The sequence below is a fragment of the Urocitellus parryii genome, chromosome 12 (genome assembly GCF_045843805.1).
Source record: "Urocitellus parryii isolate mUroPar1 chromosome 12, mUroPar1.hap1, whole genome shotgun sequence".
Taxonomy (NCBI): Eukaryota; Metazoa; Chordata; class Mammalia; order Rodentia; family Sciuridae; genus Urocitellus; species Urocitellus parryii.
Genome location: NC_135542.1, coordinates 36,960,383 through 36,987,038, shown reverse-complemented (window position 1 = coordinate 36,987,038; position 26,656 = coordinate 36,960,383). Strand labels below are relative to the sequence as shown.

Here is a 26,656-nt window from a genome sequence, read left to right as displayed (position 1 = left end):
ACTTCTGGATGAACTGTTCTCGGAGGTCATACTTGGTATGAAGCCTTTCTTTTCTGGGTCTTTTGACTGCTTGATGAAGCCAACGGGCTTGTTGAAGGTGCTCATGCTGTCCTGTGACCCCCGTCTGTACCACAGATCCTTGTTGCTTCTCCTCAGAACATGGACACCTTTTCACACTGTTATTGAACACATAGAAGGTAGCTGCTCAGTACTTGAGATTATCTCCTCCTTGTCTCTTGAATGTAACTGTTTTCCAGATAGCATCTATGCTGGTGGCTTTGAGTGCCCTGTTTGATGGGTGGCTTGCAGTGAGGTGGCTGTCCTGTGTCTCTCCCTACTTGCTTTTCCCATCCTGGGCTCACTACAGAACAGTGGACATGACTGGCCAGTTGGTGGAGCTAGAGAAAGTAGGGGCCACCTGAGCTCATTTGGCCTTTTTCTCTGCCCACCGTGACCCTGAAAGGCAGATAGCATCAGGGTCTGCCTCAGCACGTCACCCATCAGGGCTGAAGAGGCTCCTGCATTGCGGGTTCTTAGATAAAGATGTGTCACAACTGCCTGCACTGTGTTAGGAGTGAAGGAGGATCTTGGAACTGTGGTCTGGCAGGCAGAAGCCAGAAGCCATTTGAAAATTTGCTCTCATGAAGCTGATTAGCTGTGGTTAGTTGCTCAGCAGACCCTGAGGGGGACAGTATTACCTTTAGTGAGGACAATCCCATGAGACATAATAAAATGTGCCAGGAAAGAAAGTGGACTTTACGTCTTTTTCTTTTATACTCTTTGTGGACCATATTTAAAAGCCTTTCAAAGGTTTGGAATAAAGGTACAGGTACTTTTGGTATTCCTGATACTAAACTAAAACTGTTAGCAGTTCTAAAACTGATTTGTAGTCTCATCTTGTCCTCATGATTGTTGCTATTCCAGCAGTTCTGTGTCTGCCCTGTGTTTGCATCATCATTCTATCCTGTTAAGGATCCTCCAGGGTGGGTGTGGAATACCATCTCACCAGAAGTGGGCATAAGTGGTAGCTGAGGTTGGAGCCTGATTCCATTTGGCCTGTGCTGTCCATCATTGTGCCATGTTAGTTTTAATATTAACTGTGATTATGAAAACATGTTCTTCAAAAAATACCCTAATTGGCCGTGTGGGTGCATGCCTGTGATCGCAGCTGAGGCAGGTTTGAGGCTCACCTGGAAAACTTAGGGAGATCCTGTTTCAAAAAAAATAAAAAGGACTGAGATGTAGTTCATGGGTAGAACCCTGGTGTAGCAAGTGTGAAGGCCTGAGTTCCAGCAGTACCAAAGGAGAGAAAAGACCTTAAATAGATTGAGGAGAAATGGAGGCGCCAAGAGGGTGCCTGGGCCCTTGTTGGGTGGGGCTTTGTAGGGTTAGTTATTCTTCCTGAGAGCAAATGTGCGGGTGTCCCGTTTCAAAAGACTGCAGTTGTCATTTGGCATATTGTGTTTACAGTGTAGGCTTTTCAGATACTGTTAGCTCCCATAGGGAGTCACTTGGCCTAGGGAATTTCTGAAAATCTGTAGAACATACTATTATTGCATCAGATCGAAGGACATGGCTCAGATTCCTTTATACTGTTAGTCACTATGGAATCTCTTGGCGGTTTTTCAGTTCTAAACTTTATTTCCAGTTGTAAACTGAGTCCCTGTTAAGGAGTTGCCATTCTTGAAAACACGAGGTGAGCATTTTTTTTTATTGAGGTCTGGGCTTGTGAATGAAGTAGGGGTTACATTCACGTAGGGATGCTTGCCAGACTCCAACACCCTCTTTGGTAAAGAAAAGGTTTACTGGGCTGGGGATGTGGCTCAAGTGGTAGCACGCTCGTCTGGTATGCGAGCGGCCCGGGTTCGATCCTCAGCACCACATACAAACGAAGATGTTGTGTCTGCCAAGAATAAAAAAAAAAAAATAAGTAAATATTAAAATTAAAAAAAAAAAGAAAAGGTTTACTTTGGGTGTTTTACTATGTCTAAATGTATTATAATAGAAAGAAACCTGCATGTATTACTTATGGGCTGGGGGCTCTACCAGGTCAGGAGTCAAAAATGTTTGTTTAATAGCTAATATGCCAAAGTATCCAATTAAAAATAAAAGAACTTTGAAGATGTTATCTAATTGGATGATATGTCTTTCTGGTCTTGAAAATACCATTATTTTAAAATCATGAGGTAGTTGTAATAATTAAAAATAAGAGTATTATGGTATTAGGTACTTCCTAGAAACTAATCTTACTTTTATATCATGGTCTTAAGTCTGGTCAGAATGTTAAAAGAAAAAATAAGAGTCCATCCTTGTGGATAATGAACACTGTCCTTCTGTGACCTTCGTGGACCCCGTGCTATTTACATAAAACCTGTGGTCCATGTGGAAGTGTGATGGGAAGAAAGCATGAGTGAGAAACTGGGGCTTGCTGGACGAGAGCTCCGCCTGGGTGTGGCCCTCCTCCGTGGCCAGCCCTGGGCAGTGCGGGTTCCATACTGGAGGCAGTGTGGTTTTACAGGAAGCCTTTGGACTGACTTTGAAACTTGGTGGTTTGACTTCTATAGGCTAGGCACTTTGTTGAGTTTTTGGGTTTTTCTTTTTGTTTTTTAAAAAAATATCTTGTTTACCTGTTAGGTTGATCCTATGTGGTAGGAGGTGGTATTTATCTGTACATGTGAGGAAACTGAGATTCTTGTCACTTGATCCAATCACTTGAACTTGGTCATGAAACTAGTAACTGGCTCCAGACATAGAGGTGCTCACCTATAATCCCAGTGGCTCAGGAGGCTGAAGCAGGAGGATCTCAAGTTCAGAGTCAGCCTCAGCAACTTAGTGCAACCCTAAGCAACTCAGTGAGACCCTGTCTCAAAACAGACAAAAAATCCAAAACAGGTTGGGGATGTGGCTCAGTGGTAAAGTATCCCCCGGGTTCAGTCTTGGTTAATAAAACAAAAACAAAAACAAACCTAGAAACTGGCAGCTCTGGAAGTCTATTATCCAAGGAACTCACCTTTGTTGCTGGGATGGTTAGATTGCTTTTTAATGAGATTCTTTTAAAATGATTTTAAAATTTAAGTTGGAGAAACATTTTTTTATTTGCTTACCAGATGGCATAAAAATCTTGATTTTTTTTTTTTTTGAAAGAGTAAGATACTGTTGAGATATTGTATGACTGGCATTTTCTTAATCTTTAACAAAATGTGGTATTGGAGGGTCTTTTAATCTTTAGAATTTATTTAAAAATTTCCAGACTTTTATATTTATAAGTGATTTGCTTGAGGTTGATTATTAAAATACTAAAAAACTGACTTCAAAGTAGTATTTTAATGTCATTTGACTAAAATATAATTTTAAAATACTTTTAGATAGATGATCTTTCTTTTCTTTCTTCTTTTTGTTTGGTACTTTCTTCTTTTTGTTTGCTGAGCCACATTCCCCAGTCCTTTTTATTTTTTAGTTGCTGAGGCTGACTTTGAACTTGTGATCTCTTCTTGCTTTTGGCTCCCGAGCTGGCCCAGTGTGACATTGTCTTAATGACAGCTTATCAAACAAAAACTTCTTACGTAGAGCATGTGTTGAACAGAGGGAGCATCAGTGGTCTGAAGAGCCCCTGGCTTTTTGGTGAACTGCTGAGGCAGGTGAGCTGGGAGAGCATTGCCTGTGGGAAGGAGGGGGGATTACTGGTGTGTCCTGGCCTAGGAACTGACCTTGGGCTTTGCAGATCAGGGTTCCCTGGTGTGCCTTGCCATAGGGAGAAGGTGACAGACCCAGGATGGGGCGGCCGGTATTTGAGAGCCTGTGGTGGGACGCTGTGCTTTCACAGCCCAGGAGGTCAGAGGCTGTTGCGAGAGCAGGAGATGAAGTCTTGCCCTGTTGTCACATTTTTCTTAGACACTAGAGCTTTAAGATGTTTAGAAATGACTTTAAGTTAGGCACTTTGTGTAGCTACTCAAATTTTAAAGTATGAAATCTGAAATCTAATTATATAGAATTAGGATGATTGAATTGAGCACACTTAGCTCAGAATTCATTTTTGCTCTAGGAAATTGAAGGAGGGGGATCAATTGAAAATAATGTACAAAGATAGAAACACATCATTCTCTGTTTCCTGATTATTTAAAACTCTGCAGGATCTTTTTTTGAAACCAGTCTCTGATCTCTCTAGTGTGCATTTTATGTAAGAATCCCGTTTTTGTTCTACACTTAATCGCTTTCATTCCTTGTTTAAATTGTGTTTTTGATATCTTCTTATCCTGTTTCTTTTCATTCTCATCCTTACATATTTTAAAACAAACAAACAAGCTCAAACTGAGCTCCCCGGGGAAACACTAGGGCTGGTTTGATCTTGGGCAGATGGAGCGACACCCGTCCGTCCATGGTGGTTTTCCCAGCCCAGTCCCTCTGTTGTGAGAGTGCGCCCCGTAGCATCCTGCTCCTTGAGACGCTGTCTTCTGGCTGTCACCTGCCATTTTCTATCTTTGCCTGGTTCTTAACGTTTGGGTTCCTGTGTGTCAGTAGGCAGTGTGGTGCCCTGCCACCACCCACAGGGATGCACAGCCTCCCTACCCAGCAGGGTCCTGCCTTGCCCTGGATTCTGAGTAACTGTCTGTGGCACAGATGCTGGAAGCTTTTGTATGGCGGCCAGAAGGTCAGCAGGATGTGTGGAGCCTTGCAGGTGAGATGAGTGCTGCTCCGTGACCTCTGGGTTAGGAGACTCTCGTTACCATAGTGACTGGGATGGCAAGCTCTTTCTGTGTGTTGCTTTCAGGAATCCAGTAGGGTTGTCTTCAAGTTCTTACTTAATATATGGTCTTCTGTTTTCTGTAGATTTCCTAAAAGTAGTTGAATTCAGTTACAAATAAAATCCAGCAAAACAAGGTGAAATCTGTGTAACTCATCACAGCTTTAATTACTGATAGAGTCTTATTAATAACTAAATTCTATCAGCCCCTAGCATTTGCAGACACTACTGCTATGTCCGTTAACTGCCCCCTCTCCTGGCATTTTGTATTTATGATTGCCCTGGCTAGAGACTGTGACCTCAGCTTTCAGTGGAGAAAAACAGAGTTTGAGTATGTTTGCAGCGTGTCCTCTGTAGAAACTAAGTTGGTACCAGAGTCTGCAATGCTGAAGCCACTTGTACCTGGCCACCAGCCTCGGCTCCTCCCATCTCACTGCTGTGTGGATCCTCCCTGTGAATCTCAGTGTTCTATCCTTTTAGGGTTGTTTTCCTTTACCATTGCTTGGTTTGTGTGCAAGTAACATGAATGATCTTAGTTTGGTATTGAGTTGAGAAGCTAGAGCTATTCATTGTTTTTGTTTTTAATTTAAATTTTTTGAGATGAGGGGAGGACCTTGCACATGCTAGGCAAATGCTCTACCACTGAGCTACCCCCCAGCCCCAAGGGTGGTTCATTCTAATTCCCAAGTTAGTTTCTTGGTTTATCTGGGCCTTGATTGGGTTACGTCAGTGGTTCTTGGCACTTTCCTCATCCTGCTCCAGGCCTGAGCAAGAGGACTCAGTAGCAGCAGTTCTCACCTCTGTGGAGTTAATGGTTTTATCAGAAGTTTGGGGAGTGAGACAGTGATTCTGATATGGCTTACCCTCTCTACACCTGAAAAACAAAAAATAAACACAAAAGGTCCTTGCTGTCCTTGCTCACTCACTGTGCCTGCCGACCGACCGTCACGGGCAGTTCCCCTATCTCTCCACCACCACTTTCTACTTACCACTCCTCCAGTCTTGGGGTGCAATCTGACTGCTTTTTTCTTTGTTTCCCTGACTGGGGTGACTTGCCAGCCTCTTGATGAGTTGCTTGACAGTTTGGCCCAGAGACCCTGGAAGTCCCTGAGATCCTTTGGGAGGTAATAAAGTCGAAACTGTTTTGATGTCGACACTTGGACGTTACTGTCTGCCCTCTCCATCTCATTCTCTCCAGGTGGAAGTGGGGCTTTTCGAAGGCAATGGAAGGCTTGATGTTGCAGCAGAACTGTTTTAGAATCCAGCTGTCTATTTTGAGTTAGACGCTAAAGAGAATGTAAAACAGTGCCATTCTTTCCACCAATTTGCTTTTATTTTGGAATATATTTTTCAAAGAAATGTTATTTATGTTGGCCTGTAATAGATTTACTGTCATTTTTATTAACAAATATTTGAATTAACAAATATTTCTAAATTCTCAGTTTTGTCGGGATGACAAAGCCCAGCAGTTCTCACCTCTGTGAGTTGGTGTGGAGGGGCGTCCCTTTGCTCTCCTGTCCTCCTGCACTTCACCTCTTCTGTTCTGGGGTGCACTTGTCGCCCCCAGGCACCTCATCTTGGGTGCACATGGGCCTCTATTGCGCATGGGCAGCCCTGTGGAGTCAGGGAGAGCAGGCTGAAGCCTCCAGCTCTCTTGAAAGTCATTGTAGTGACATTTTTTCACTTCCCTTTCCTGTTCTTTTCAGAGCTTAGTCTGAATTGTAGCCACCTTGTTCAACCCATTCACTTCTCCCATCCTTGGCAGACAGTATAGATCTGTGATTAAAAGTTGTAAGATGAGGATACAGACAACTGGGAGGTGCAGAGGCAGCTGGAGGAGTTGGGGAAGCGACCACAGGGTGGGAGCTGGGAGCTGTGTCTGCAGCTGCCTCTGGGCTGAGGAGATCCCCACTTCGGCTTGTCCTGTACATTCCTCCCCGGCCCCTGCCCTGTGCATCTAAGTCTGAACTCACCCTCGGCCCCGGGTCTCCTCTCGCACACTCACGCTCTCTGGCTGAGCTCTCCGTCCAGACAGCCAAGCCAGATGGCTGGACGACACCCTCCCCACTCCTCCTCCCATGGGCAGCCATCACAAGAGCTGTCTGTGCTTCTCTGGCTCTTGGGCCACTTTGAGGACCTGGCATTAGTGAAGCATTCAGAGCTGCACCTGGCAGGTGTTAAGCAGCACCTCCTGGCAGGTAGGGAGTGCTCAGGAAACAGCTGTGAGCGTGTGCTGCTGTTCTCTCCCTCCTGAAGTCCCCTCACTGCTGCCCCTCAGCTCCTCCTGTGTCTGCTGTTCCCTGGTTCACACCTGGATACCCTCCCTGTGCTCTGCTGTCTGTCTGATTTTGCCTCCTTGCTTCAAGTCCCATATTGTCCCTGCTGGTGTGGCTGCTTAATGGTGCCCTTGTGACAGCCCCGCCTGCTTTTCCACTCTCCGCCAAGACTGCCCACCATAATGAGCCATTTGTCGCTCCACACACATGCCCCACTGTTTCACATTCGCTCCTTTGTGTTTGCAAGCAGCACTGCCCCCGCATGAATTCCTGCGGGGCTTTCACAGCCCTGTCCACTGTAGCTTGGGGGATGGAGACTTTGCCCCTCTCCCAGGTAGGACGAGTCGCCTCTGCCCCTGTGTGATGTGCTTCACCTGCGTTGTGCATACCTGTTCTCAGACACTGGGGCCCTGGTGACAGTCCCGCCTCCAGAGCCACACCTTTCTCATCCTTGTTCATCTGCACAGTGGGCTTCTCTGGCCTCAATTTTCTCATTTCTAAATGGGGAGTAAGAACAATGTCTACCTTGGGATTGTAATGAAAACTGATTGAGATACTGCATTTCATTAAATAGAAGATGCCATTTATTGTCAGATAAACCTTTATTTTATGTCCACTAAAGAGGATTTCATGGCATCAGTTGAGAAGGGAGTCTTGATTTTACAGATACTAAGATGCGAAAATAGATGTGTATCAAATGAGGTGAAATAGAGGACACAGAGGCCCAGCAGAGGTTATGCCAGGTGCCTGACGACTGTCCGTTTCCCTTTCTAGACTTTGTTCTTAAGAACACGAGGACTAAATCTTGCTTCATATTGTGTCCTCAGACCCTCACCAGACAGTCGTAGGTAATTAAGATACAGCGACTGCTTATGAGCTGCCCATACCTGCAGAGGGCACACTGATGTGTGTCCAGCCTCCAAGTCCTGACTTCTCACCATCTGAGCTGCTGGGCTCCTGCTCAGCTGCGGGGTTATCTTCCTCCTCTTCCTCCTTCTCAGATCACTTGCATTATGAGCCAAAATTTGGAATGCAAAGAACTCATGCATTCTTGTCTATTTTTGAACTATACAGAATTGTTTGGGAACCCCTGCCATAATTTTCTACATAAATGTTTTATAAATACTTTTCCTGAAATATAATGGAAGAGAGATGAGTGATTTGTGTGTGTGTGTGTGTGTGTGTGTGTGAGAGAGAGAGAGAGAGAGAGAGAGAGAGAGAGAGAGAGAGTGTTTGTGTGTGTGTGTGTGTGTGTGTGTGGTTATGGAGTGGGAGATCTGGGCAGGAACATTGCTTATTGAAATGTACCCTGAAGGATTATACAGGTGCCTTATCATCTGGTTGTGGTGGCCGTAGACCTTGGAATTGGGACGTGGTTGGGAGACAGAGGAAGTTTTCTCAAAACATTTTTTTGAGTCCTGGTTTTAGCAGCACCTAGAATAAGGTAAAATCTTGATGTGTGTTTTTGTGGATAATTGCCTTTCTCAGTTGCCCCAATCATTATTGTCAGGTATGATTGATATTACTAAAAGCTTTAAATTTTGGTTCCTGAGTATTTTTTGAGATACTAGATAAAGCTGGATTGGGAACTATTAGTTGGATGATATATTGAACTACATCAAGAAATCTTAAATGTTGTTGTAAACTATAATATTATTCTTCGTAATCTGAAAGACAAAGTAATCTTACCTAATACCAACAGTCAAAACCCAATTTTGTTGTATATTTGAGTCAGTTTTGGAAATTTTCTTCATAAATGACAGTTAAATGTCTTAATTATGTTACTAAGCCAGGTGTGGGAGCAAAAGTTGAATTTTGTGAAGAAAGAACTGAATAAGAGGTAGGTGGTTTGGTATGTTTTTGTCATCTGTAAACAAGAAGAGGAAAGAACAGAATGGCTTCATACATCACTATCACTATTTATGTCTCGTTTAGTGCATACAGCTAAGCCTCTTGCCTTTTCTCATGAATAGTGTTTGTAAAAGAACAGACAAAATCCTTTACAACTTTATGTATGTAAAACTTTGAGATCTCTTTGTTCTCACCCAGAACACCTGGTCAGACAAGGCAGGGCATGTAACTCGGCACAGCTGACTTCTAAGGAATAGCAGTCTTTATTAAGGAGCACAGGATTATCTTCAGATCTCTAGAAAGGAATCAAATGTGTGTTTTGGTCACTACATCCAAAAACCTGGTGTTGCTGTCTGTATTCAGGGAAAAGTCTACTGAGACCTATTTATCAATTAAGTGGTATTAGATGCAAATTGTACAATTCTGTTCTCTCAGTAGGTATTTCTCTTCACTCTGTTGATCGTGGTGCTTATTTACACGGAACAGAGGAGGAAAGGCAGGTGTGGCCCTAGGGTCACGTTTCCCCGCCCCATACCACAGTATTTCTGTTGTGAGCATTGTACAGAGCTGCTTTTCTGGCCCCCAAACCTGCTCTTTGGTTGAAGTGCAGGTGTGTGGGTGCTCTCCAGTATAGGCCAGGCAGAACCAGGGAGGGTGTCTGCTTCGAGTTGGAGCCCTTGTCTTTTTTTTGCAGTGGGGGTACTGGGGATTGAACCCGGGGGACTTTACCACTGAGGCATATCCCTTGCTCTTTTTCTTTGTTACTTTGAGATGGGGTCTAAGTTGCTCAGGACCTCACTAAATTGCTGAGGCTGGCTTTGAACTTGTGATTCTCCTGCTTCTGTCTCCTGCGCTGCTGGGATTAAAGGCATGTGCCATCACTCCTGGCTCAAAACAAAATATTATCCTTTCATATTTAGTTTTGGTACCTAAAAGTGCCCAGCATTGAAGATATGGTATTATTTCTTGGGTCTTAAAATACAGATTAACCTACAACTTTCACATACTTTTTAACATAAGAGTATTTTTAAAAATCTGATAGATCTGAGTTTTATGTGCCTCTTGATATACATGACAGAAGGTTCTGAGAAGGAGCAGGTAACTAAAACATGCTTCAGTCACAATCAGTTTCCTCATACAGTAGTGACAGGCTCCAGGAGGTCGCAGGTTTTTTGTTTATTGTGTAGGTACAAAGATTGAGGTTTATGGATGGAAGAGAATACAGAAAGTGTCCTTCATGAAATAAAAGGGTTACTGCTGTGCTCATTAGCCGCAGAAGACAAGCAGGGTCACCCCGCTCTCTGATGGTCTTTGGGGATGTCCCCTTCCTCCGCTATCCTACTCAGCCAGCAGCATTCCAGACTTGCCCTGTTCAGTCCTGGCGGCTCCCTTCCATGTTGCTTCCTGTCACTTCTTTCACTGAGCCGCCGGAAGTGCAGAGTCCTGGCAGCAGTCTGTACCCCTTTTCCTGCTGCTCTGACCCCCAGTCCTTGCTTTGCATCCTGCTGTCATATGCTTTTCCTGCTTCTTTGTTTGAGGTCTCTGTGATGTTAATTAACTTTCTGGATGCACATTTGTGAATTCATTCAGTCAGTATCCCCATATCTGCTTTGTGCCCCAGTGTGTTCTCTGTTGAGGTGAACTGCTGCCAGTGTCCACATGGCGGAGACAGACAGTGGGCAGCTGAATTCGGACATGGGGTTAGTTCAGAGTGGTGCCAACGAAGTGTCATGAGAGGTTAGCTAGGACCCTAGAAGGGCTCTCTTGTAGAAGGGTTGAGAACTGAGTGGGGAAGAGCCAGAGAAAGTGCACTCTGGGAGATGGGATAGCTTTCGTGGGACTCAGGAGTCGGGTATTTGCAGGGCTGGTGAGCCTGGGCCTGGTGAGCAAGGTGCCCAATGGTGTAAGATGAAGTCAAGGCGGCGGGCTGGGCCAGACTGTAGTTTTCAGTGCAGTGGGAACCTCCAGGGAGCTATAAGCAAGGTGGTGTTTTTTGTCTAAGTACTATTGCTACTGTGTGTACGTAGAGGGCGAGCATGGTAGCAAAAATACCGGTAGGAGAATACTCCAACATGTAGACAAGATATGTTGGTGGCTTCAAGTAGGAAGGCCTCTTTGGAGATAGAGGTGGAGATGAAGGGTCAGTTTTAGAGGCAGACCTAAGAGGATTGACCACTGAGTGTGGGCATGAAGAGAAGGAGGGAATCGCCTTTTCTAGACTCAAGCAGCTGGTGAGTCCTGCTGTTATTAAGGAGGTGAGAAGGTGGAGGGAGAAACACATTATTGGTCAAGAACCTTTGGGCCAGGTGAAGTTTGGGAGCCTTCTTAGACATTTGGGGCAATGTCTAGGTGGATCAGTTGGACAGGTCTGGAGTTCAGTGCAAAGGCAGATGGCCTTGGAATTCAATGAAATCATCTAGGAAGAGAGTGCAAACCCACAAGAGAGAAGAGGGCTGAGGCTCCATTCAGCCACTCGTCTGAAGTCCTTCTACTAGGAAGAGGTCAAGCCAGCACCCAGCCAGTGCCAACCTTTACTCCAGGTCTGACCTCAACTTATGTGTTGAGACACCCAAATCTTAAAACTTGACCGGTTCTTAGTTTTTGAAATGTTTATGTGTTCCCTTGGAAATCCTTAGTGCTTTTTTTCCTACCAGCACGTCCTTCGTCTTTACTCCATCCCCATTTCTTATGCTGCAGGGCTATCCTGGCTTCTAATCTCTTTCTCTTACAGTTAGTCTCCTAAAAACTATTTCATCATATTACATCGTCACATGGAAATCCCCGCGAGCTCTCTCCTGTCACAGAAGAGTAATTAGCATGCGCATTCAAGGAGTTCGGGTCCCTTCAGAATGCCCTGAGCGCCTTCTCACCAACCCACTTGTTTGTCGTTGTTTTCCCCAGTTTTTGCTAGAAATATTGCAGTGGTACCACATGATATGCCGACTCTTGGCTCGGAGCATTTCACGGACAGGGAAGACTCTTTCTGTGTCTCTTGCACTGTGTGACGCAGTCTCCATGTTGCCATCTTGGAGGAGCTCGGGCACTGCTGGAGTCTGTGCCATCTCCTCACCGGTCTGTTCTGCCATGAGCTCATCTTTGCCCTGCCCTCTTCCTTGCAGGTGTCTGTTCAGGCCCATGTTCCATGCCGTGGACTTCACAGAAGGCCCACCGTTGGCCAGACTCAGCTGGCCCCTCAGAAACTGAGATTTCTGAGCTCTTGCAGGAGCTCAGTCTAGTGAAGGATGAGGATGTGCGAGAAACCAGTTTATCACAAAACGTGATAGACATTCTGGATGGAACACAGTGGATTATAGGGACGGACGGGGTGGTGGCATTTTGATAGCAGCAATACAGTTTTTTGGATGTCTGATTCAATTGCAGGTTCTTGAAGTGGACAGGTTGTATCTTGCTTTTGTTTCTATTCAGTCCTGTAAAAGGCACGTGTATTGTGCCAAAGTGACATTTTTAACAAACCAACTCTAAGGAAAAAGATGAGAAATGCTGTCTTCAATTGTAAAGTCTGGCTGCTGGGTATCTGTGAAGAGGTTATGTTTGAGTGTGGGAGCAGTGGGAGGGCCTTGAAACTTGGCCCTTAGAGACTACATGACATGGCTGGTTAGTTGATTCATCACCTGCTAGTAATTAGTTGTGATAATGTAATAGAAAGAGTGTGTGTTAGGATGTATTCCTGCACACAAAGAGTGAGAAGTGTTCCGTCTCAAATTTATAAAAATTCCATCAAATACAAGTGGATTGTTACTAAAAGTCAGGGAATTACCAAGAAGAGTTTAGAAATTCGATACTCTGGTAGTGGTTTTAAGATGAAATTCTGATATTTTCAGGTAATTGCAGCAAAGTAAACACAAATATTTCTGCTTTCTTTTGGAATTCCAAGTGCTCACAGAGGGTGGTGATGCCAAGGAGCCAGACTGTTGGTGTGGCTGAGCCCAGTGCTGAACACTGGAGGAAACAGCCCTCTGGATGGGAGAGCGGGCTCCTGCCTGCAAGGGTGAGCTGGTTACCGGCAGAGACAGAGCCTGTCTGGTTGGCCAGGTTTTACCCTTTGACTGGTAAACTCTGTGCACCTACAATTTTCATAAAAGTATAGCAGAGACAAGCTCACTTTGGAATGCTGACTTCAGAATAATAGCATACATTCAGATGCTATCTCATGGAAGAATAATTCTTCAGATTGCCTTGCACGTATTACTTCATGAAAGTGGACCAACTTCATTAATGATAAATTCTTCAATAAAATACATGAGTAAATTTTAAGCAATCTAGATCTCTGATGATTTTGTTAGACTTCAGATCCTCTTTTGAACTATACCCACAAATAGGATGTTCATGGTTCGTTTCCTTTATTCCATTCATTTTTGGGTCAACACATTTTTTATGTCTAACATTTTCACTAACATGACTTATATTTTTAGGTTAAAAAATACATGCCTATATTTAGCATGTTAGTAAATTGTGTGTCTACTAATGTCATGTGTGTGGTATTTTTTCTAATTATTACTAAGATTCCATAAATTATTTGCTGAATACCTCCCAGATTAGTGGCATCTTTAAGTTTAATGTGTCCTCACTTTATTTTCTACCCCAATAGTATTTAGCTCCTTATTAATTTGAGGTTTTAGGTTTATGTTTGTTACTGTTTAAATAGATAAGAAATAATGGGCTAGGATTGTGGCTCAGTGGTGGAGCACTGACCTAGCACGTGCAAGGCTCTGGGTTTGATCCTCAGTACCACATAAATAAATAAATAAATAAATAAATAAATAAATAAAGGTATTGTGTCCAATTGCCACTAAAAAATAAATATTTAAAAAAGAAATAAAGGACAGTCAGGTGCATTGGCGCACACCTGTAATCCCAGTGGCGTAAGAGGCAGAGGCAGGAGGACTGCAAGTTCAAGGCCAGCCCTGTCAACTTTGCCCTAAACAACTCAGTGAGATCTGTCTCAAAATAATAAAATATAAAAAAGATCTGGAGATGTGGCTCAGTGGTTGAAGTGTCTCTGGAATCAATCCCTGGTACCAAAAGCAAAACAAAACAAAGAGAAAAGAAAGGACAGACATTGTGGCATGTGCCTATAGTTCTAGCTACACAGGTAGGAGAAGGCAGGAGGATCACTGGAGCCCAGGAGTTCAAGATTAGCCTGGGCAACATAGTGAGAGCCTGTCTCAAAACATAAAAAGAAGTAGATGGTCTAGCTAGATTGCGTGAGTTATAATTTAAATTATTTAATTGTTGAAATGGGGTATTCTAGAAACAAAAATGTGTAATTGTGCTTAGAAATTTCAGAATAGCTTTCCAGAGGAATGGCCTTAAGATGTGGGTTTGTAGAATTATTGGCTTAGAGGTACATAAAGTCTCTTCACGGTCACACAGATACACACAGGATGCAAGTTGATATGCCGAGAGTTGAGAGAGGCTTGTAGCTAACAGCACACATTAGACTGACCCTGTCTTCAGAGCTTCTGTGAGCCCCTAGGAGTTTGAACCTGATCTTTCCTTTTTGTCTAGACCACTGTTTCCACTTGGTAGTCCCCAAAACACGGAGGAAAGGGAGAGAAAACAAGCAAGGCTCAGAATGGCATAGCAAGAAATAGTTAAACAAGAACAAAATTGTCTTTAATTACTTTGCTCCATTCCACTTTAATGTAAAAACAACACTGATTGAAAATTGTACCTAACTTGAGATGACACTTGTGGTAACTTAACCTTCCCCCATCCTTGCTGGGATTCCAGTGGTCTACCCAAGTGATGGGTACTTTGAGTGTTGCTGAACTTCTCTAAGCACCAATAGATTTCTTGTTTTACTGGTCTCAAAATATACATATGTAAATGTGTATCATTCTTCCATAAAAATCAAAGAAAAGACTTAATTTAAAAAAAAAAAAAACTTGGCCAGGTACACTGGCGCACACCTGTAATCCCAATGGTTTGGGAGGCTGAGATAGGAGGATTTCGAGATCAAAAACAGTCTCAGCAATCATAAGACACTGAACAATTAAATGAGACCCTGTCTTTAAATAAAATACAAAATAGGGCTGGGGTTGTAGCTCAGTGGTAGAGTGCTTGCCTAGAATGTGTGAGGCCCTGGGTTCAATTTTCAGCACCACATATAAATAAATAAAATAAAGGTCTATTAATAACTAAAAAAAATGTGTGTGTGTATGTATGTGTATGTTAACAACTTATATATGTGTGTGTGTATAAATAGGGCTGGGATGTGTCTCAGTGGTTGAGTGTCCCTGAGTTTAATCCCCAGCCCCCCTGCCAAATAAAACAAACAAACAAAGAAACAAAAACCTGGATTCCAGACCATTCTTTTTTTTTTTTTTTTTAGTTATAGATGGACACAGTACCTTCATATTTTATTTATTTATTTTTACGTGGTGCTGAGGATTGAACCCAGTGCCTCACAAGTATGAAGAAGCGTTCTACCACTGAGCCACAACCCCAGCCCCATCCTGGACCATTTTTTTTTTAAAAATATTTATTTTTTAGTTATCGGCGGACACAACATCTTTGTATGTGGTGCTGAGGATCAAACCCAGGCCGCACGCATGCCAGGCGAAGGCGCTACCGCTTGAGCCACATCCCCAGCCCCTGGACCATTCTTAAGAAACATGGATTTTATTCTAGTGTGGTGGATAGCTGTTAGAAGTCTTGAGCACCTGCATGCTCTGTGAACCGCAGACTAGGGGTGAGAAGACAGGTAGACTAGTCAGGACATTGTGATGATGGTCCTAGCCTGGATGAGCTTAAGTAGAAACTATTTGGTCCAGGGTGAATTTTGAAGGTAGACTTGGGTTTGATTCATATTTGATGTGAGATAGGAAAATAGCTTTGAAGATTGGGCATGGGATGATAAGTCATAAAGATATATTAAGATGACTTTAGTATTTGGGGCAGAACAATTGGGTAAAAGAATGATCCCTTTACCAAGAGACGAGTGGGAAGCTTCTAGTTTGAGATACTCATTAGACAACCAAGTAGAGAAGTTACGTAGTTTGTTGCTTTGAGTTTGGGCATCAGTAGACATGTCCAGTTAGACATATAGAATTTGGGAGCTATCCTTATTGAGCGGGTATTTTAAATGATGGGATAGATGAAATCCTGGGAAGATGAGTATAAATGGAGAAAAGAAAGAAACTGGACCCTGGGGCCCCAGGATGAGAAGGAATCTGCAAAGGGATTGTATAAAATTTGATTGTTTCCAAATAATTTTTAATCTACTTTATTTAGATATACTTTACTAAAGTATATCTGTTCCGTGAATCTGGACAGATGTGTAGATCACCACCCCTCAGGCTTTTCACTCATCCCCAAAACTTGCTCTATCCCCTGTACAGCCAACCCCCGCTCCCTGCAGACAGTGATCACCATAGTTATCACCATAGTTCTGCCTGCTCTAGAATTTCAAATAATCTAAATCATAGTCTAGTCTTTTGTGTCTAGCTTTCTTTTCTTTTTTTTTTAACTTAATGTTAAATAAATTCATTCATGTTGTGTTTATTAAAAGTTTGTTCCTCTTTGTTGTCGAGTAACATTCCATTGTCTGGATGTACCACAATTCATGTATCTTTATTCCTACCAATGGACATTTCAGTTATTTCAAAATCTGGGCTATTAGGAATAAAATTCATAGAACATTCTTATAAGAGCCTTTTTGTGGATATGTTTTTATTTGGAAAAGGAATTGCTAGGGCAAAAGATAAAAGATTTTTAATCATATAAGAGATTGACAAACTTTCCAGGGTGGTCATAACACTTTATGCCTGCTACCAAAGTGTGAGAGTACATCTCACTGTCCCGTGGTATTGGTCTTATCTTTCCTGCCACCTGATTTCTCTGATTAGTGATGAGGCGTGCATCTTTCTTGTGCTGATTGACTAATTGTGCATCTCTTGGCAGATATTTTATTCAAATCTTTTACTGCTGGACTTTTCTTGTTATAATTCTTTCTGTATTGTGGACCTCTGTCCTTTGCCAGGTAGATAAGTTCTGAATTTTTTTGGAAAAGCAAAACCTTTATATTTTGATGAAGTCAATTTAGCTTTTTTTTTTTTTTTAAATTATAGAATTTTTGTTGTTTTTGTTTGTTTTTGTTTGCAGTGCTGGGGATGGAACCCAGGGCCTTGTGTGTGCTAGGCAGGCACTCTACCACTGAGCCACATCCCCACCTGCAGGATAACAACTTTTTAAAGATCACACAGGCAAAACAAAAAGGTTGGTATATAAGCTTGAGAATCTCGAAAAGTAAACTGTTTAATTTGACTTCAGCACAATAAAACGAGTATTTATTGTTAATTTTTTATTCCCCCCGTCATTCATGTATTTGTTTATTTGGTATTGGGACTGAACCTCAGGGTTTTGTCTGGACCTTTGGTGAGAGCTCTGCCCTGAGCTGCATCCCCAGCCCATGTCCCATCAGAATTCAAAATCTTTGGATGATCTTACCTGTTTTCCTTGCTTGGGAAGAATTCTTCTGTGTCCTCAGCGTTTTGAGTTCATTAATTCCTTGAGCACCTTGTTTTTTCCTGAACAGTTGTGTCCGATACATAAATGAACAGCTGTTAGAAATGTCATTTTAGCTTTTGAAGCAAAGCAGTAATTCAACATGTGTATTTTTTCATGAATTAAAAAAATGTTCTGTTCTGGAACTTTTCATTTGCTGTTGACTTAATTTTTATATTAGTAATAATTGTATTGGAACACTTTTAGCTACACAGAGCAAGAATACCATGTCAGTGGTACTGTGGTGTAAACTGTAGAAAGTATCACCTCTCAAAGCTAGAAATTTTGAGGCAGGGCAATTCGTTTTAGCTAATTTAGGATTGATGAGAGCATCAAAAATGCATATTCTGCTTATTTTTGTATTTTGCCATCCCAGCACATTCAGTATTCCTTAAGCGTTCTCCTCTTATCAGTGGAAGTGGCTGCTATATTCTCATATGACAGACAGTAGTAGATGCCCCATGTTCAGAGTGAGAATTGCTGAGAATCTGTGCATCATGTCTCACTGACCAGATCTAAGCTTCCTGTCAGTTGTCAGGAGGGTGAGGGCACAGAGGTCAGGAGGGTGAGGGCACTGGTGGTGTCAGAGTTGGTGGGACGGACTCATCGGGCATCTGCCCATTAGGAGGAGAGAGCCAGGTTGTTGTCTAAATCCAGCTCAGGTTTGTCCAGGTCTTATTTGCATGTGCATATTATTTTTTGAAGTTGTTCAGTGAAGTTCATATTTGGATCATAGCACTTAAAATGCTCATGTGCACATTGGCTAATACATCTGCTTTTTCTGCTGATGTATGAACTTAAAGAATCAAAGCTTTGCCCAACATCCTTCCTGCAATCTTTCTCAAAAGATAACAAAATTTGATGTGCTCTTTATCAGTTGCAAAGAGTAGAAAAGAAGCTCTCCACCTATAATTTTTTCTGGAATTAGGGTTTTCCAGAGACCAGGTTTCTGGTTCTGCTGTGCCGTCCTCATGCATGCAGGGCGTTGCTGGGACAACTGTCACATCCATGTGCAGGGCCCAAAGAAAGATAAAAGTGGGAAGAGCCATGATGGCTGTCTGGCTCCCATTTTCAAGAACACCTAGCCTCTGTGGTGGAAGCGTAATATGAGCCGATTTTAAATTTTCTAGTAGTCATAGTTTAAAAAACTGCAAAGAAATACATTGTTTATTTTTGTAATATGTTTTATTTTACCCAGTATATCCAAAATATTACCATTTTTAAAGTGAGTCAATAAAAATTATTAGATATTTTAATTTTGTTATTATTATTGGTCTTCAGAATCTGGGGCATATTTTCTAATTATAACAGATCTCAGTTTCAGGAGCTCAGCAATCACATGTGGCTAGTAATTAATCAGTTAACAACTAACTGACTTTTGGGGAAAAATATATGTAAAAGTACACAGTTGGGCTTTTGCATATGTGATCCCCACATCTGTGGGTTCAACCAACTATGAATAGAAAATATTTGGAAAAAAATGCATTTGTACTGAACATGTACAGACTCTATTCCTTGTTATTATTTCCTAAACAACACAGAGTAGCAGCAATTTATATAACATTTATATTGTACTAGGTATTATAAATACGGTAGAGGGGATTTAAAGTGCACAGGAAGATGAGTGTGGATTATATGCAAATCCATTTTATATAAGAGACTGGAGAAGCTGGATTTTGTTGTCTGTGGGGGATACTGGGGGATAGTGGTATACATGAATTTATTATATAATTATAAATTTAGTGGATTTTTCCCACATAATTTACAGATAAAATGTGTAATGCTCTTTACTATAAATTTTACACAGCCAGTTGACACCCATAGAATGCTTCTGGACTTTTGCCAAATTCTTGGTGTAAGTACTTCCACTTTGATAAGATTTAAAACCACTAACTTTAAATTCATAAATGCAAAGTTTTAAAGAAATTCTCAGCAGCAGACATGTAGTATTTCCACCATTACATCTTTGTAAGTAAACTTTGTTGTAAGTGTATTAAGTGAAATAAGAAAGTGAAATTGGCACTTCAGAGAACATGTACACATTCTAATGTGTTCTGCAGAATCACCTGCCCAGAAGAGGCTGTTCCAGTGGTGTCCACTAGCTATGTTGGAGTAGCCTGTCTTCCCCAGCCACGGGGACCATGTGTGCTTTAACTTGCTAGTCCTTCGTTGGACAGATATTTTCATCCTAATATGCATTTCCAGGCTTTTACTGTTTATTCCTGTCCTGAGTTTCATTTATTTTTCTAAAGGAACTGGTGGTTAGTTTTTTCTTCTATAATTTTTCTCTTTATGTTGTCATCAAGTTTTTACTTAAATTCTTACTATTTCACATTGACTTGCAGGATTTGTTAAAAATATTAACCTATGGATAGTAAATAATTTTTGTTACATATTTAATCTTTTGTCCTTGTCATCTGTAAGTTTCTATGTTTATGTCAGACTAATGTTCAGGCAATTGTGATTTTTGTTGTGCTTACAAAGTTATTTCCACAGTAGGATTTTTGAGGGTGTTTTCTTGTTTCTTATTATTTTACTTTTTAAGGTATTGTTTTTAACACTTGGGTCCTCCATAATCTTACTGGATTGTTTTTATATTTGTGCATGCTGTGAACTGGGAAACTTTCTGAAATATGAGCTAATTTTTTAACCTCATTTGACCTCATCCATCTTCCCACTAATTAAATGTGCCAGCATTATAATAAACAGGCTCTCCATTTTACAATGAGTCTTTTTCTGAACTTTCTCCCAAAGTTTGCTCAATCTTTTGATCTATTTTTGAAACAATACTACATTATAAATCACCATGGCATATTCTCTTATCTGCTGGGCTAGGGCAAGTCTTCCTTGGCTTATGTTTATTTAGTTTTCCGGAGGACCTTGGAAATCAGCTAGTTTGGCCCCACCAAAAGTATCGTTGGAATTTTGATTAGGATTGCGATGCTAAATTTAGAGACCAGTTTCAGTAGAGTGGACTTCCATGTTTCCTGCGTCATCCACCTGAGTGGGGCTGGAGCTGTGCTGACACATGTGTTCTCCTTCCTTCACCAGCACCTGACTCCTGCTCCCCTCGTGGGCTAGATACTGAATGTTTAGGTAGACTTTTTTTTTTTTTTTTAATGTTAAGGAAGTGACTTTTTCCCTTAGTTTACTAAGAGTTTTGTGTTGAAATATATTTGAATCTTCATAAATGCCCTTCTAATCTATTGTTTCCTTTGATGTATCACTGTGATTTTATACACACACACACAATGTTTCTTCCTTTTTCCTAATATATAATTACTAGTCCTCATAGAATCATAAAATACGCTTCTCTGAGATAGCTGATTATTTTAATGACAGTTATGGTTTTCCTTGGTTGTGGGTATCAGCTAGGCTTCGGTGGATATTTTGCTTGGGGTCTTATGTGGCTGCTGTAAATGTTGGCCAAGGCCGCAGTCATTTGAAAGCTTGACTGCTTCATATCCACCATGGTTTCCTTGTGTGTTTGAGCTGATATCGGCTGAGCAGTTGATGATCAGATGAATTGTTGACTGGCACTTCCTTGTGGCCTCTGCATGTGGCCTCAGCCCTCTCACCTGTGGTGCCAAGGCTCAGAGAGAGCACTCAGGGCCAGCCTTTCAGGAAGACCAGAGCTAAACCTGCAAGCCTTCCTATGATGCAGCCTTAAGATTTCAGAAACTAAATGCCCACTGTATTCTGTGGGTAAACCAAGTAATTGCGTCCCGCATAGGTTAAAGAAGAAGAGAATTATGTTTCTGCTCTTTATTCTAAGAGCAGCGTGTGCAACAGGGGGTTTGCCATGGGTGGCAGCAGTCTTCAGAGACAGTCTCCATAGTCCACATATATACCATGAGAAAAGGACACTCGCCGTCTTCCCAGAATCCTCAGGGTCTCATCGCAGCATCAGGCTCATGTGCTCTGACTTCTCATCCGAGTCAGATCTAGTATGAATGAGCCTCTCTGGGGTGGGACCTCAAGTACAGTTCTCCATGGAGGAGTTGAAGAGGGAGGTTTTGCCTCCCTCAGTGGTAGATAACTGCAGAGGATGCTCCTGTTCAAAGAAGGTGGGAATGGACGGCCCCATCAGTCTGTGGTCCAGAGCAATTGTGAAGTCCAGACAGATGTGAATTCCTTCCTTTTTCATAAAAATTAACCTGCTTTACAGTTGAAAAGCTCTCCTAGTCTACTACCTACCAGTAGAAAATTGGGGACCCAAATCTATCTATCTCTCTCTCTCTCTCTCTCTCTCTCTCTCTCTCTCTCTCTCTCTCTTTCTCTCTCTCTCTTTATCTTTATTTATTTTGTTTATTTATTTTTTATGTGGTGCTGAGGATCGAACCCAGTATCTCACAAGTGCGAGGCAAGCTCTCTACCGCTGAGCTATATAACCCCAGCCCCTCTCTTTTTGTTTTGAACTATTTATAATGCCTTTAAAAAACCTTTTGGGCTTTCTGTACTTTTAATTACAATCTATTACTTTAGACAGAAACCACACTCATAAACCTCTTTAAGTCAATCTCCTTGCCACCATGGTCTGAAAGTCAGAGTGTCCAGGAACAACAATACACTTGGGTTCTTGAATGCCTTTTTTGTTGCTTCTTCTGCCATCTTGGAGCCTGCAGAAGCCTGCTGAGAACGGGACTTCTCATGGGCAGGTATGGAAGGCTGGGATGCAAGGCCATTTTTGCTTTCTGTAAGCAAGGAATTCTGGAACCAAAGAGCACAGAGCTCTTCCTAATACTGAAGGTGTTTAGGCCTGAGATAAAAATGAATTATACTTGGGCAAGAAATATGCTTAAAGAAAAACACAGTGACTCTCAGTGACCAGCCGGACAAAACCAGAGTTATCTGGGCAAAGAGAACTCATGCCTGTGGTGTGGTTCATGCCAAATTCCAAAGCCACCCTTTGAAATGCTAGGGCCTCTTGAAAAGGAATCTGTGATGCGTGATGCCATACTGTCTGGGGGTTTAAAGTAATGAAAAGTAAATAAAAGTGGATGGCGGGGGACTTCCTTTTGTAACAGATGGTTGACAAGCCATGCCCTGGAGATTGTTAGAAACTAGCTTTTACTGGAGAACTTATGTGAAGGTGTGCCTTTTAAGTCTTGCTGAGGGATCATTGGAGATGACACTTGACTTCATCTTTACCTTGACTAAGAACATTTTGCTGACTAGAAGGGCCTTCCTGTTTTTGTATATCCTCATTAAAACCTTGTCTGGGTCCGTACCTTGTGATGGCATCTGAAAGAATCCGGCTAATGTTAACCTTAGGTGTGTTTCCTGTTCTCTGCTTCGCAGCTGCCTGCTTAGCCTTGCTCTGGCTCTGGCCAGCTCCCTCTCTGGCCTTCCTGCCTAAGCCCACATCTCCTGGGGCTTTTCTGCCTCTAAGCAGAACCCAGTCCCCAAACCTGTGCTGTGTTTCATGTTTTTGTTTCCAAAGTGCTTCACAGTCTGTTTTGATGATGTCACTAGATCAGAGCAAGTGGCTTTAAAAAATAGTGACTTGTTTTGCTGTGTTTCTGTGGCTCGGGAAGGTCAGCTGAGCGGTCCTCTCTTTCTCCTGTGCCATTGGCTTATTCACTCACCGCCTGATGACTCTCCAGTCCCCCTGCCTGGTGTCTGCCCCCCTTACCCTTCTCCACAGTCTCACGCTGCAGAACCCCCACATGCAGTGGTCTCAGGAGCGTCACTTTTCTCTCATGACAACTAACCACCAAAAGAACAAGAAGTAGCAACTGCCAGGACAATTAGGGGCCGTGTGTGGAATTCACAGTATGTTTCATATAATCTGGTCAGTGTGGTTAGAAGACTGGCCCAGACTGAGGTGGACAGAGAAATAGACTGTCCCGTTGTGGGGAAGCAGGCAAACTTGCAGAAAACTTATGATGAGAGATGTTGTTACTAGGAAATGAGTGGTTTCTAGAAATTATTTTAAGTTTTGGTTTGTGAGCGCTTGGTGATCACATGTGCACACAGGTGTAATGATTGTGAGGTGTAATGATCATGGTTTGTTAACTTCTACAGCATTTGAATTAGGAAATCGTCCTCCCTTTGTCCTTGTTCAAAGTTTGAAAAAAAAAAAAAACAGTTTCATAAAATCACCTGAATTGCCTACATGAGAAGCTTTTAGTTTAGTCAAATATACTACTTTTCATTTTCATTTCTCTGTATTGTGTATGTTTAGAAGGTCCTTCCTGAATTGAGAACATTTGAATCTTTGGCCACAGTTCCTGTTTGGTATATATTTTGTTTTATTCTGTAGTCCATTGTCATAGTGTTATGTGAAGGCAGAACTTCCTCACATTGTAGACTCATGATTTTATTGCACTGTATAGTGTTATATATTCTAAAATATGTTCCTGCTCTTTTCTATTGATATGTGAATTATTTTTCATGCTGTTTATTATAACTCCAACCCAGATGTCTTAAGTTGGTAAAAGTCACTAAGTGTTCATACATCTAAATGTGGCTAAATGCCACCTAACCCACACCAAAGATGTATGATTATGATTTTTGATTACTGAGGACATTTTTAGACTCCTGTTAAGAATTTGTTTTAATGTATATCTGAGCCAAGTATTTTTGTGCTAAATTTTGTTTTCTAGAATATAAGAATCAGTAGACACAGCAGATGTCAATAATTATAATTTTATGCTTGTAATTATAACTTTCAAATATGTAACTTGATGTGTGGATGTCTTTCACAAGTAAATGAATAAAGGCAGTAATTGATTGCATTTACCATTGAAGATGTAGTTAAGCAAACCAAAGCAGATAACTAGGGAAGAGTTTTCTTAATTTATGAAGTTACTTGAGGTAGCTGCAACTGCCTGTAACCAGCCTGTACTCCCAGCAACCTAGGAGCCTGAGGCAGGACAGTCACAAGTTCAAGACCAACCTTTGTCACTTAGTGAGACACTGTCTCAACAAAAGTAGGGCTGGGCATATAGCTTCCTGGTAGAGTGCTCTTGGGCCTGTTATTTGAGAGTAGATCTAGTAAGATTTAATCATTCAACCATATCATTTAATTAATGAATTACTTTAAAATATACTCTTTAAATGACTTTTTTATCATTATTAATCTGGCTTTTCTTTTTTCTTTTTCCAGATACTGTTTTGTGTTTGCTTTGGGATACCTCACAGTGTGCCAAATCACTAGAGTCTATATCTTTGATTATGGACAATATTCTGCTGATTTTTCAGGGTAAGATTAAAACTTTGATTCAGCACTCCAATTTATCTTTTGTAACTCTTGGTTAAAATAAAACAAAATATAGTTGCATTTACTAGTTCCAGTGAAAAACTATCATTAAACATTTGAGTTCAAAATTCCTTTATGAATTTAGAATTTTTCTTATCATAGTTGGTTTCTTTACAATACTTTATGTCACAAAATATTATTCTAAATATATAACAATTTAATTTCTTACATAACATTCTGATATTGAAAGCATTTTCTAATTCTGATAGATAGAGATTTCAGCAATAATTAATGATTCTGGAAATTTAGCCCCCTGGAGCCCATATTCTTGCTGCTTGCCCTCTCCCTCCCCCACCTGCTCACCCCCTTACCCCCTTTCCCACTATCTCCCCTCCACTTATCCGACATTAGTTTCAACAGTAGTGGAGGTGACTTGAGGCTTCCGTTGCTGCAGAGGGGGTTCATTCCCTCCCTGGCCAGTTAGGTCTGTCCTGTTCTAGTAGCTGTTGGAGTTTCTGTTAAGACACCCTGCTGCACAAGCCCTTGTCTCCTGATTGACCCCCCTTGTGCACAGGGGTGTCTTCATTCACAGTGGGCCAGGTGGGGAGGGGGAGGTTTTAAACCTCAGTGTTCTTTATGTCGGGCTCTACAGCTTTCTCCATGGACAGCATACAGAAGATGCTAGGTCAGTCTTGAGTCATTGGACAGCACAATAATCAGTAATAGATCCAATTTAAGAATAAGTAAATTGGAAAAAAATTAGACAAAACAGGTTATAATACTTCTGGAGAAAAAAATTGCTCGACAATAGTAATGGGCCCAAATTGATGAAAAAAAAACCACTTCTGTGAAACAGAAGATGATCCATCTTTTTCTCCCTAAAGAGACCAAGTGGGTTTTACTGTACACATATAAAAGTAGTCTTGAATGGAAGTAGGTTGCATGAGTAAAATTGAGATGCATACCTAGAACGCAGAAAAGGAAAACAGACTGTCAGTCTTCTTATGAGTAGTAGGTGTTCTCGAAGAAATTGAGCTGTGGCTGGGTGCAGTGGCCATGGGTATAATCCCAGCTGCTCTGGAGGTTGAGATAGGAGGATGGCAAGCTCAAGGACAGCCTGGGCAGCTTAGCGAAACCCTGTCCCAAAAAGGGGCTGGGGATGTATGTAGCTCAGTGGTAGAGCACCCTTGGGGTCAGTCTTTAGTTTCACTCTGTGTGTGTGTGTGTGTGTGTGTGTGTGTATATATGTGTGTGTGTGTATACACGTGTGTATAAACACATATGTATATGGATGAATGAATAGATAAGTAGAAAGAAATTGAGCTCCTAAACAGAATCACATGTTGTCACATGTTGTCATCATAGTGTAATGAAGTTAGGAAGTATTTAAAAAGTATCACAGTCACTGCAAAAATTAACCTAAGAATAGTGATCATGTTGCCCTTGTTCATCTTATATCCTTAGTGTAGTAGCACACAATGGTATTAAATATTTAATTGAATTAGAAATAATACTTAAGGGAAAAAGTAGAAAATACAATAGGAAAGGGAAAAATCTAAATAGGGAAACAGGAACCATGCAGACAAACTGAATCGAGAGGTGAATTCATAGCTTTGAATACTTGCATTGTAATAAATGAGAAATAAATTAGGCATTTAATATAAAATAGAAACAAAAAGAATTTTCTCAGCTAATTTAGTTTATGAATGTTGAAAACAGCAATGTTAACATCAGCAACTAAGCTGACACTGCCATGCAATCATTACTTTTCAACCCCTGGAGTCCTAGGACTCCATGGTAAGTTCTGCAGGCAGTGCAAAAGGATAAGGAGCTAAGCCACTGAGGTTCTAGGTCTCCCGGTCTTGCTTCAACCCCAGTTAAGGTTTTGCTAGTTAATATTTTAGGATTCTACATATTTCATTAAGAAGTCTTTTCTTTATTTTTTAATACCACCAGATATAAAAGTAAATTAGTATAATCCAGTTGAATTGATCATACAACCAAGTGGGTTGATGCTAATACAGCTTTGTGTGACCAGTCCAGAGAGACCCTTAC

The 26,656-nt window shown here is 41.5% G+C and overlaps 1 protein-coding gene across 2 annotated transcripts in view; it reads left to right on the top strand.

The window, feature by feature from the left end:
• Positions 1-26,656, top strand: part of Mboat2 (membrane bound glycerophospholipid O-acyltransferase 2) — a 126,541-nt gene that overhangs the window by 61,346 nt on the left and 38,539 nt on the right. Inside the window, exon 4 of one of the 2 annotated variants that reach the window (XM_026401063.2) lies at positions 24,509-24,604. The exons of the other annotated variant lie outside the window; for it this stretch is intronic. Coding sequence (XP_026256848.1) covers positions 24,509-24,604 — 96 coding nt within the window. The remainder of the gene's footprint in view (positions 1-24,508; positions 24,605-26,656) is intronic. 2 annotated transcript variants of the gene reach the window in all.